We start from the raw sequence: 12,743 nt of genomic DNA, 5'->3' as shown, positions 1-12,743 counted from the left end.
AGGTTTCAAAATCTTATCATTCCCATGGCATGAAACCCACACTAAGTCATATTTCCCTTATGTACAACGTATCTTCAAACATCTTGCTGAATTTCTAATTGCCCTTGATTTCTACTTTAGGACAATTTGTTAAGAACACCAGCAGCAGCAGAACTGGTCTTCAGAGCCTGTCCATCTCTATTGTGCTTGTTCCTAGTAGCCAATGGCTCCCAACGTTCAGGAGGCCAATGAAGGCATATATTCATATCCCATTCTAAGCATAAAGGTAACTAAGCTGGACTTCAAGCTTTCACTGAATTTGTTGGCAAGGAGGATGGGGAGGAGATGGAGGGAGAAGTAACCACATTTGGCATCTAAGCAGGTGAGAGCACAGCTCTTTGGGCGGCAGCCCCCACAGCTTGACCAAAAACAGCTGGGCCCTTTGGAACCTATTAGTTACAAGACGATCATTTTCTCCACTTAAACTGTAATGCTGCTTCAGATTTTGCAACAATCAAAGTAAAACAGAAGAATAAGAAGGAAAGCCCCTCACCTCTCCCTGGCTAATCATAATCAGTCTCTTGGTGGTTAGGGTGCACACTAAAGAAATCATAGGAGAGACTACAGAGGACAGCATAAGGAATCCCTCAAGAGGAAGGCGGGCACAGGTACTCTAGCCCTCCTACCTTCATCTGAGGGAATCACTTCAGATCAATTCAACATGGAATTAAACATCTACTCACATACCAAGTACCAAGTTAGACTGAGGAAATAAAATAACAAAAACGTAAATAATGACCCCATTATGGGTGAGAGAACTAGGATGAAGTTTGGTAACTCTAAAAAATATATATTGGAAAATGATGAACAGGTGAAAGGGGGAACCACTGAAGAGAGAAGTAAGGCAGCAGTGGAAGTAGAACGAAGACTGTGGTATCAGAAGAGCCAAGTATGAGCTCCAATTACAACATTTACCAGTTAGGTGATCCTCATCTGTGGAAATTCTAATACTTGACACATCCCACTCTCCACTGGGCTTCGTGAAAAAAGTGCTTTAACTTTACCGGTCCAAACATTAACAATAAAACACAAAGGGGTGGAAAATATGAAGCAGAGTAAATTTACACATGAGTACAATTAATTCTAAAAAACATCAAAGGCAGATGCTCACAGTGGGAGTTGAGACAAGAGAAAAATAGGAGACAATTCTTATGTCCCACTGGAAGCCCTCCGGAGACATCCTGGAATCCTATATGAGTAACCCTTGTAATGAACCTGGAGATAGAGAGGGCAAATGTTTCCCCTGGTGAGTGATATTTAAAACAAACATTTAAACACCAAACTAAACAAAGATCATCTTTCCTTTCTCCAAGACTCAAAAGAGAAACTGCAGTAGAAGAGGTGTTCAAGCAAGCCAAGGTAGTACAGTGGAGTGTATATGGAAAGCAAAACTCATATCTGAAAAGAGTGGTGAGACTGTGGGCAAGCTAACAGACTTTCTGGATCTCTTACTCTATTAAAACAGTTGTGAACATTATAGAATGCTTTCCAAATATTATCTCATTTAAGCCTCACAACAGGTCTAGAAAACAGTACTATATTATCACGTCCATTTTAAAGATGAGGAAACTGAGTTATATAAAGGTGAGGTGATTTGTCAGGCATCACATTTTTAATATTTGATATAGAACTTGAACCTGGGACTTCCTGATTCCAGGCCTAGCACTCCATCTACTAGGTCAGGTTGTCTCCCACTAGGTCAGGTTATCTCCCTAAAATGAGAGGAGAGGACTAGAAGGCTCTTGGGGGGGGTCTAAAAGTAGTGTCTATGCCTGAACCAAAACCATTTCCCCTCACTAAAGGAGGTTCTGATACTCCACATGCTCCTATGCCAGATCCGTCCTCTGTGATTGCTATTCCTGAGCCAACACACAAATATTTTCCTCACATTGCTAAGATCTAGGTGCCACTTAAAAAAAAAAAGGTCTGTTGAGTTGAAATGAATAAATGGTTCCCAAAAAAGCAACTGAACACCCAAGTCCTATCTGTCGTCTCTTTGAACCACAGGGCATGAGGCAGGGCATCTGAAGTTCCTTTCCCTGTGAATGTTGGCCCATAGACAATTAGCATTGGAAAGAAATTTCATCCTAAAAAAACCAAAGAACTTTGGTTCAAACGCCCTGATAAAATAATAAGAGAAGCCAGTATGTTAAGATTTGCAAAGTGCTTTCCAAAGGTCATCTCATTTGATGCTCACAATAGTCTTGGGAGTTGGTGTCACTATTATCTTCATTTTTAAAGATGAAAGACAGAGGAGAGGGAATTGCCCCCAGACACACCGACTAGATTCGAGCTCAGGTATTCCTGACTCTAAGGCTCAGAGCTCTAACCACTGAGCCTACTAAGTTGCCTCTAAGTTACAAAGGAGAAATCAAAGGCCCAAGAAGAGAAATGATTGCATGTTCAAACACCCTTTTCTAAAGAGGCAGGGCCAATCTCTGAGTTGATTCTCCTCATTCAAAGCACAGTATTCTATTATGCTCCCCTGCTCTCTTCTGATTCCTGAAGTAGACAAGTAAACTGAGTCAGGATCCCAAATGGGTTTTGTTTAAAGGAGACTTGACCCAGACAAGAGATGATCTGATCTCTTTTGCAGACAGTGGGCCTGGAATTTATAAGAAGCCTTTAACTTAAATTTCTCCTGGCTCACAGACCAGGATATTTCAAGCCTCTATTTCTGGAGCCAGCATAATTGTAGTTGGAAAAAAAAAATCTTAACACTACCCCAAATATTTTTAGTGGAAGGGGTGCTCTGCACACATTTAAGAGCTTAAATGGAGGCTGTTTGAAACAAGACAGATGGACAAGAGCTCTTAGATTTCAAAAGTCAGGCTTCTCATTTCCCTCCTTGAGAATGCTTTTTGTTTCAACTAACAGGTCTCACACAGTGTTGCTGGCAACAGTCATTCCATAAGGATCCCATTTAAGCAAACTATCAAACACAGTTGGGATGGAAATGTGTGGAGAAAGTCAAAAGGCCTTGAAGTCTTTCATCAAAAAAAAAAATCTGAGAACCTCAGAGCTAACAGGCACCTCGAGAGTCATCTTGCCAGCCCAAAGTCACTCCACTAGAGCATTAAAAAATGTGAAGGAGCTGACATCCTCTCCTTTACCCCACTCCTCCCATGGTGCCTCTTTCTCTGCCAACTCTGAGTGGTCAGCCAGACTTTGGATGGAGGTTGGGAGGTATGCAAGAGGATTATTGGATTTGGAATCAGAAGTTGGGGGGTCAAGGTTGAGCCCTGTCACTTACTACCTGTGTGACTAGAAGTATGTCAGTCTACATCTCTAGGGCTCTGATTCATCAAATACCAAAGAAGCAGAATGGACTAAATGATATCAAAAGATCCCTTTTATGTCTGTATCTATAATCCTATGATTTTAAGTCACGATGAGCTCACAACACTCCTCCAAGGCAACTCTTATTTCTGGATAGTTCTAATTGCTAATATTGGGGATTGAGAGGAGGAAGAGGAGAAGGAATAAAAAGACAACATTCTCTACCATGCCATGTTGAACCTACAAAGAGCTAAAACTCCCAGATATCCCTACCAAAATACAAGAATGCTAATGCAGAAAAGGGAGAAAGAGTCCTCAAAGTAGAAGCAGCAGATTTTGTGAGATGTGTGACCTTGGATAATTCACTTTTCCATTCAGGGATTCAGTTTCATCAAATTGTAAAAACTAAAGGATGCTGCTCTAGAAATTCTGATATTGTACCTAAGGAGAGCTGCTCCAGGTCTGCAAGGAAGATGTGACCTTCTCTCTGTAAACGATAATGGTCCCACCACAGTGTCCAAAGCTATCCAGCTGGAAATTTTCATGTTTTTTTTTAAAAAAAAAAAAGGTGAGGAAGGTAAAAGGCTGAAGAAAGGGAAGTATTTCTAGAAAAAGGACTGAACAGGTACAGGGAATGGCTAGAGTTCTGCCTGCATGATTCAGGCCCATCTCTCTAGAGTCCAGGTGCTGTCTCTTTCTTGAGGTCAGAGGGCAGAAGAAGACACTGATGGGGTCCCTGAAAGGGTTTGTGCTGCTTCCCTTTCCAGGGGCATTCTCAGAAAGCTCCCAGAACTCAGGAAATCCCAGTCTGGGCACTAGAGCACAAAATAAAATAAAATAAAATAAAATAAAATAAAATAAAATAAAATAAAATAAAATAAAATAAAATAAAATAAAATAAAATAAAATAAAGAGAAAAGGCAATTGAAAAAAATCAAATCCCATCTCAGAGGCAACCTAAGGAGAGTAGAACTCAACCAGACTTGGGTGCTTTTAAGGAGGATGACTTTTTGCAAAGATGCAGAGCTGGAAGGTCCCCTAGATCAAGAATGCCAGGGCTGGAAGGGGACTTAGAACAAAGAATGCCACGATCTGGGGAAGGTGGGGGGCAGGGGTGTGTGGGGTACAGGGGGCCTTCAGAACATAGAATGTTCAAGCTGGGAGGGGGGAAGGGTCTTTACAATCATACAGCAAATCAATGACAGTACTATGTTCTTCTGATTGTTAGATAATCTCTAAAGTCCAGAACTGAGGAATTGCTAGTGGTGGTATATGATGGTGATGGAATCTTCCTGAGCTGTAAGATTCAAAAAGCTGGTTGATTTTAGAAAATTCTGGCAAGATGTATGAAAAAATGAAGAGTGAAATGCACAGAACCAAGAGATCCTTGAAAACAGTAACAGCAATATTATCCAAAGAATAATTGAACAACTAAGTTACTAAAATATCATAAATACTGATATCAACTACAAACTACCTAAGAAGGAAGATGCTAGTCATCTCTATAAAAAGAACCGATAAACAGAAGTATATATGTATAGGCTTAAATATATTTATATATCTGTCAAAAGGTGGCCTTCTCTAGGATGGGTGAGGGAGGGAGGGAAGGAGACAGTTTGGAACTTAAGAGATAACCGAAAAATAAATAGTATTTTAAAAATCAATGGTTCTATGTGTATTTGGCTATTCCTCTTTGACATTCCTCTGTTCTTTCTTTCCTTCTAGCTTTTAGGTCACATCTGGGATGGCATTCTGCCCCCACTACTCTGATGAATGACCCTTAGGACTTCAGAGGTTCAAATGCTCACATAATAGAGTCATGGGCAGGTTCTTATTTCCCAACAGGGCAGGAATTCTCCAAAGTATCTCAGACACCCCAGGTGCTCCAGAGTTCTATCAGCATCCTGTCATGTTTGGCTTAGGCACTCCCCTCACTCAATCACTGTATATATCTTGAGATAGTTGCCAGTCCAGAGACAACCCACTGCCTACCTTTTCTAAAAGGAAGGGATTCAAATATAGTTACAATGACTAGGTAGAGTCTAGAATTGATTTCTTGATCTCAATTTGCTGGGAGACTCTGAATCTGCCATAAACTCCAGGGGACCAGTTTTTCTACATTGAGGACATGGACACCAGGAGGTCACAGAGGGATGTCACAGCATCACTGACTTCCCTTTCTAAAGGATTTTGTGTTTGGCATACCATGTCTTTGGTTTTGAAAAGGACCAATGACATCATGGGTGGATGTCTTCAGTCATGTGTAAATTGGATTAAAGTGAGGCAGAATTCAAGTCCAGTGGCAAGACAAAAGTCAGGAAAACTAGCAATGGCTCAAGATGCAGTGACTCCTCAGAACTTGCTTCAATCACCTTCAGCCATGGGAACAAACTGTTCCCATTCCCATCTGTCCAATCTCCTAGGGGGAGTCTTCATCTGTTGGGATAGAGATCCCCCAACTCATCAATGTGTTAACGGCTTGCTGGTTACCCCCAACCTGCTTGAGTCCATCTGCTGAGATAAGTCTTTTAGGGTGTGACCACTGTTTACACTATAGTTTCTTGGAGCCACAGGTGAGAGCTGGAAGAAAAAGTGGGCCACAAAGGTGAGTGAGCAGTCCAAATAAGGGCTCACCTCCCCCCACCCCCCCACTAGTGCTCTCTCAACATGTTACACTCTATCAGGCGAGTACTTATTTGATTGATGAAGAAACTCAAGCTTGTAGGGATTGCCCAAGGCCACATGGATGATACGGAATTCAAAACCAACTTTGCTGTGCCCAAATGCAGAACTTTTCCCCAAGACAACCCAAGGCTTCCAGTATAAGTGAATGGGGAGGCCTCTGTCTCTTGATGGTATCAGAATGAAGAAAGCACAGAAGCAGAAGCAGAAGACCTTAGGAAGCTCAGCTGGAGGTGGGTGAGAATCTTCAAGCACAATCCTCAAGATAACAGAGAGATGCACTGATGCACTGATGGGAGTGCTCTCTCTCTTGCACCTGGGAGTGGGTGGGGGGAGCAGGGAGCTTCAGTACATCAGAGCACAGTCCAATGGCCTTAAGTAGGCACCCAATAAACCCAGGGTGATGTCACACACACTCAGGTGGCTTTCCGGGAACACCAGCTTCCCATGTCTTAATGAAACTTTGGGGCTATGCCATTCTCATTACGAGTCAAAGCAGGGCAGCAGGCCTACAAGAGAGAACAAACTGCAGCAAGGGCTCAGCTCTTGCAACCAGTAATTAATTGAGCTAGAGCTAGTCTGAGAGAAGGGCTGTCTTCCGATTTTGCTTGGGAGGACTGAAGAGGGTCTTTGTAAATTCTGGCTCAGGCTAGGTATTAGAAATTTTTGCTTTTTACTAAATTTTTAAATAATAACTATTGTTAAAGTGAAATTAATGAAACTTTTATGGAAGCTTCTGAGAATATATGCAACAAGATCTGTTCATGTACAGAAAAATAATTTTTTTCCAGAGTTTAAAAAGCAATGATATTAATATAAATGCTTGGTTTATTCAGCATACAAAAAAAAGTGTGCAAAAAATGAAACTAATGAAAATAGTTCCTGATCCAACTTTTCTGGAGAGCAATTTTGAATCACCCCCAAAGGGCAATAAAATTGTGTCTATCAGCACAGTAGATTCAGCAATATCACTACTGGATCTATATCCCAAAGAGATCAGGAAAAAGGGGAAAAAATCCATATATATATATACAAAAATATTAATAACAGTTCTTTTCATAGTGGCAAAGCATTGGAAATTGAGGGGATGTCCATCAATTGGAGAATGGATGAACAAATTGTAGTATATGTATGTGATGGAACACTATTGTCTTTTTAAGAAATCATGAGAGAAGGGCAGCAAGTAGATAGAGCACTGGCCCTGGAGTCAGGAGCACCTGAGTTCAAATCCAGCCTCAGACACTTAATAATTACCTAGCTCTGTGGTCTTGGGCACTTAACTCCACATTGCCTTGCAAAAAAAAACTAAAAAAAAAATCACAAGACACAGGACTTCAGAACATCCTGGAAAGACTTGCATGAATCAATGCTGAGTGAAATGAGCAAAATCAGAACAACATTATACATACTAATAGCAACATGGGGGGGGGGGGGGGGAGAAGATCAACTATGATGGACTTGTGCTGGAAATCACCATCCATATCCACAGAAGGAAAATGGGAGTTTATATACAGACCAAAGCTTACCATTTTCAATTTTTAAAAGTTTTCTCATGTATTATGTCATTTTCCCTCCTCTCTAACATTTTTTTTTCAGTTAGGATTTGATTCTTCTTTTACAACATGATTAATACGGATCTATATTTAGCAAACTTATACATGTATGGTCTATATTCAATTGCTTTCTGTCAGGGAGTGGGAGGAGGGAAAGAAAGGAAAGAGAAAAATGCAAAATTCAAAATCTTGCCAAAAAATGATTGGTGAAAACTACCATTGCATGTACTAGGAAACATAAATACAATATTGAAATTAAAAATAGTTCCACGTGTCTTTGAGGAGCTCTGGTTAATCAATCAGTTGATAAATAATTTTAAGAGTTTGGAATACAATGCACAGTTGGTAGGGATGTGAACTGATCCAAATATTCTGGACAGCAATTTGGAACTATGTCCAAAGGGCATTGAATTGTGCATACCCTTTGACAAACTGCTATGTTTATATCCCAAAGACACCCCCCCCCAAAAAAAAGAGAGACAGAAAGGACTTATGTGTACAAAAATATTTATAGCAGCTCTTTTTCATGGTGGCTAAGAACTGGGAAATTAGAGGAAATGTCCATCAACTGAAGAATGGCTAAATAAGTTGTGGTATATGAATAAAATGGATTATTATTGTGCTCTAAGAAATGACAAGCAGGATGATTTCACAAAAACTTGGAAAGATTTACATGAACTGAAGGTTAAGTGAGGCAAACAGAGACAATGTTGTCCACAGTAATAACAATATTATTTAATGAACAACTGTGAATGAATTAGTCTCACCAATACAATGGTCCAAGACAATCCCAGAGGATGAAGCATATTATTCACCTCTAGAAAAAGAACTGATACTGATCGAATTTAAACTGAAACATGCTATTTTTCTACTTTCTTTCCTTTTTTCCCCTTTTGAGTCTTCTGGAACAAAATGACTAATATGGCAATGCTTTACATTTGTACATGTATAACCTATATCTGATTGCTTACTGTCCCCATAAAGGGAGGGGAAAAATAGGATTTGGACCAAAACTTGAAATAAAAATGTAAAAAAAAAAATTAAAAAAAAAACCCATCATCTCTAGCTGGGATGGTAGGAGGGAAGAAAAAAAATTCATATGATCACTGTTGTATATTTCAGAGGAATAGCAGGTTGTACCTAAGATTGGGAGTTTCATGTGCAATCTTTTTTTAATTACACTATGTTGTGGTAATTCTTGTTTTATTAAAAAATCAAATTTTTACAAAAGGAAAAAATGAGTTTGGTATACAAAGAAAGGCAAAAGACAATTCCTGCCCTCAGGGGAAGACAACAAGCAAATCAAGGTTTAAAAAGAAATTATAGTTGAGATCTATAGGAGAACCAACAGAGAAAGGCCCTAAAATTAAGAAGGGTTGGGGAAGGCTTCCCATGGAAGGTCTTGAAGCTCAGCACAGAGCTGAGGAATGAAAGTATTCCAGGTGTGGGGGACAAACAACAGGAGGGACACATGCCCCCAGAATCTTGTCCATGAACAAGGAAGAGGAACAGTGTGTATGTGTGTGTGTGTGGGGGTTGTTATGGGGAGAAAGGGAAAGACAGAAATATAAGGTATAAGAATCCTGGAAAAGGGTAGGAGGGTGTGCAGGAGAGGTAGGTTACAAAGGGCTTTAAATACCAAGCATTTGATTCTGCAGGTGAAAGGGAAATACTGAAATATAATGAGTGGTAGGTGTCAAAAGATGCAAAAAACAGTGACTGAGATATCAGAGGTAAAAAAAAAATAACAGAAACAACAAAAAATTGTCAAGCAGAATAAGAGCCATAACTTTAAAGTTAAAGCTAGATTAGTTCATTTAAAAGCCACAACTCAAAGATATCTGCTCTGCTTAATGTCTGCCATCTGTCAATGACATCAAATCCATTCACAGATAAGCTGGTGTTTGTACACATAAGTAGACACAATCACAATCCTTGTCAAAAATCCTCCTTATTACATTAATTGCATTAAAGTATATGAAAACCTAGAAAATGTCAACATTCTTTGAAACCATTCTAAAGCTATTAGAATTGAGGCTCCATGAGGTCAGGAACTTGGCTGGTATTAAAGGAGGATCCCAAATGTTCTTTCATTATCCCTCCAACCAAGGAACCCAGGATTTATTTCTTCCTCCAGACAGCTCTTGTGTCTGTTTCAATCCCATGAAACAGATGTGTAGATCAAGAAAATTACATGAACTCTTCTCTCGACCTTTCAGATATATTAAGTAACTTAACAACCTTGTTGGGTCTCAATTTTCCTACATCCGTTTGAGCCCACAGATTTGTTGTGGGACAGCTGCTCAAAGGTCAGCACTGCCCAGGAGCTCACCTATAGGAATCTCCGTCTCTGTTGTAGTCACATAAAAGATAATCCTTTCCCACCACCTTATCTCTGGCAATTTTCAAAGGCTGATCGACAGAGGACAGAAGATCTTCACATAAGCTGGGGACCTGTCAAGCAGAAAGAAAAGAGAAGGGGTTAAAATGATCCACATCATTTGAAAGCTGTCAAATGGCCACACTGTGGTCAGCCAATTAAACATCTGGTCTCGGGATTTTGCCCAAACTACAGGATTGATCTTTTTCATAAATATATCTTTGACATCAACCATGTCTTCTCTATAAAGAAACTTGGACTTGCATTACTTTAGAACATGGTCTCTGCTCAAAGATAAACTCAATTTTAATTGGGAAGTCACTGGTTTGGCCTGGTACATATATAAGACTTCGAATAGGGTAAATACCTCAAATGCATAGGAATCCAAATGGAGGCCAGAAGAATAAACCAAGCATCCCTGCCTGAGAACTCCCACAGGCTCTGGGGCTGGGTGGAGAATCCAATCCTTTCCAGGCAGCTGACCAAGCATTACCATGCTGGCTAATAAATCCATACATACATGCTGCACAGGTAGCTTTAAATGGGGCCTTAATCCCAGCTGCTTCCTTCTTGACTTATCTCAGGGGTGACTCATTGGTGGGATGGCTCCTACAGGGCCATTTCTGCTTGCAGCAGAAGCAAAAAAGGGAAATATAGTCATGAGGACTTCCCCTTTGGAAAGTTGGGATGGATGACTTGGACTTGGGGATTGCATTTTAGCCATGTGACCAATGCAAGTCTTATCACCTTGATAATCTGAGAATATCTCTTCCCTTAGTACCTGTTGCTTTAAGGAAAGCAAGCTCCCTGGGGTCTGAAAAACTTTGGAGGCAAACCAGTTGTGGGCCTGATGTAATTGCCTTCCTCTACAATGCTCAAGCCCAGAGGATTCCTCCTCAGCTACCACCCAACTCTTTCTGTCTTGCTCACCAAGCTTCAACTTCAGAAAAATTTTAGAAGTGATAGCATAGTCCTTTTAAAAGTGATTTCTTCTTCCCTGAATAATTTTTATTTTATATCAATGTGTCTATTCACTTTCCTGTCACAAGGTACTGCATGATCCCCAGGTCAGGTCAATTATATAATAACCCTGGTTCTTCCTGCCAAGCTTAAGAGTCAGAAATCCTAGGTTTGAATTCAGGCTCTGAAAACTTAGTAGCTTCTTTGACTTCAGACAACAATTTTACATCTCAGTCTCAGTTTCCTCACTTGTAAAATGGGGGTAGCCATACTTGCATTAGTTTGGAGTCTTAAAGAACCACTAAAAAGTGAGGTGATCATCATGATCTTCCCCATCCTCTCTTGCTATCTTTTATTTCTAACACATACCCTGCTGAACTTGATTTGGCTCACAATTCCAATTTGCAATGGGAATAACTAAGGGGTAAACAACTAATTTCACTGTTTTCTCAAGAATGTTTTACCTAAAATAATTTCAAAAATAATAGCAACAAACTAAAGTTTGGTGGCCATCGATATTCCAAATAGATTAATGATGATGCTAACCAGATACACACATGAATCATGATGTCATGATGTGCCACTCTGAATTTGTATAACAATTAATAAACTTTCTCTGGCTGGGTACAAGAATACTCAACATAAGGTCTCCTGAAAATAGGAATGGAATGATAAGCTCTGAATTGTAGTTCTGAATTATACTCATTTTAGTTTTAGGAAAATTGAAATTAGTTCACCATAACCAGGCTTATGTTTTGGTTTTTATAAAAAGACAATCTTAAATCCAACATCACTGCCAACAATTGAAAATTTATTTTAAAAGTAATACTGAGGGGTGGCTAGGTGGCACAGTGGATAAAGCACCGGCCCTGGAGTCAGGAGTACCTAGGTTCAAATCTGGTCCCAGACACTCAATAATTACCTAGCTGTGTGGCCTTGGGCAAGCCACTTAAGCCCATTTGCCTTGCAAAAACCTTAAAAAAAAATACTGAAAAGTACTCTGGCCAATTTGGAGAAATACAAAATACTGCTCAGTTTTGATTCTGTATATTAGTCATTTGTGAACAAATTGACTGATGTCAAAAATCTTGGTATCTCTTCTGAGAGATAAAAAGATTCCTTTGTGGACATTCAGGCCAATCCATCCCTGAACAGGCGGTTGCATGCTATGATCTCCACATTATTCATTTACTCAGTTCTCAACTTTGGTTTTGTCATGCTTCCCAAAACTGAGGTTGATTTTTTTTTAACTCAACTTAAGACATGGTCACACAGTCAGAATAAAAGACTCATTGGGAAAAAATCCTAATTTCAGGAAAGATGGAAAGAAAAAGGATGGCAGGGGATGAGATGAATGGATAGTTTCATGGAAGCAAAAAACATGAACTTGAATAGATTTGTGGATATAGTGGAGGACAGAAGGTCTTGGCATCCTACAGTCCCAGGGGGTCACAAAGAATCAGGTACAACAAAATAATTCAACAACAAATCCTTCTGCTTGTCAGTATTTTGTACTAAGGGCTCACATATCAATTCCAAAGAATTAAGAGTCAAGGACATTTTTCACTGATTTTCAACTCTTCCTTAACTCATTGTAAGATGGAAAATAGTAATGGGGGATGAGAAGAAGTGGGGAGGGGTATTACTGTCAGGATAGCCAGCAGACAAGAAAGGAAGCAGTTCTGTGTAAAATAAGAAATGTCATCCTTTCTCCAAGGAAGAGACAAATATGGATACTATAGAAAAAGGCTAACTCTCCCCCTAACTCTGACTAATCCCGAAATCTCCCCCTCCCTACCTAGAGCCTCAGTTTCCACATACATCAAATGATATGGCTGGATTGGTGAACA

The 12,743-nt window shown here is 39.8% G+C and overlaps 1 protein-coding gene across 5 annotated transcripts in view; it reads right to left on the bottom strand.

Annotated features, from left to right (window-relative positions):
- The window catches only part of CAPZB (capping actin protein of muscle Z-line subunit beta), a 152,821-nt gene that overhangs the window by 43,473 nt on the left and 96,605 nt on the right, over positions 1 to 12,743 (bottom strand). For all 5 annotated transcript variants that reach the window (XM_074218263.1, XM_074218260.1, XM_074218259.1 and 2 more), the window contains one exon: positions 9,886 to 10,007. In XM_074218263.1, coding sequence (XP_074074364.1) covers positions 9,886 to 10,007 — 122 coding nt within the window. The remainder of the gene's footprint in view (positions 1 to 9,885; positions 10,008 to 12,743) is intronic.

The sequence above is a fragment of the Macrotis lagotis genome, chromosome 1 (assembly GCF_037893015.1).
Source record: "Macrotis lagotis isolate mMagLag1 chromosome 1, bilby.v1.9.chrom.fasta, whole genome shotgun sequence".
Classification (NCBI taxonomy): Eukaryota; Metazoa; Chordata; class Mammalia; order Peramelemorphia; family Peramelidae; genus Macrotis; species Macrotis lagotis.
This window is presented reverse-complemented; position numbering and strand designations above follow the sequence as displayed.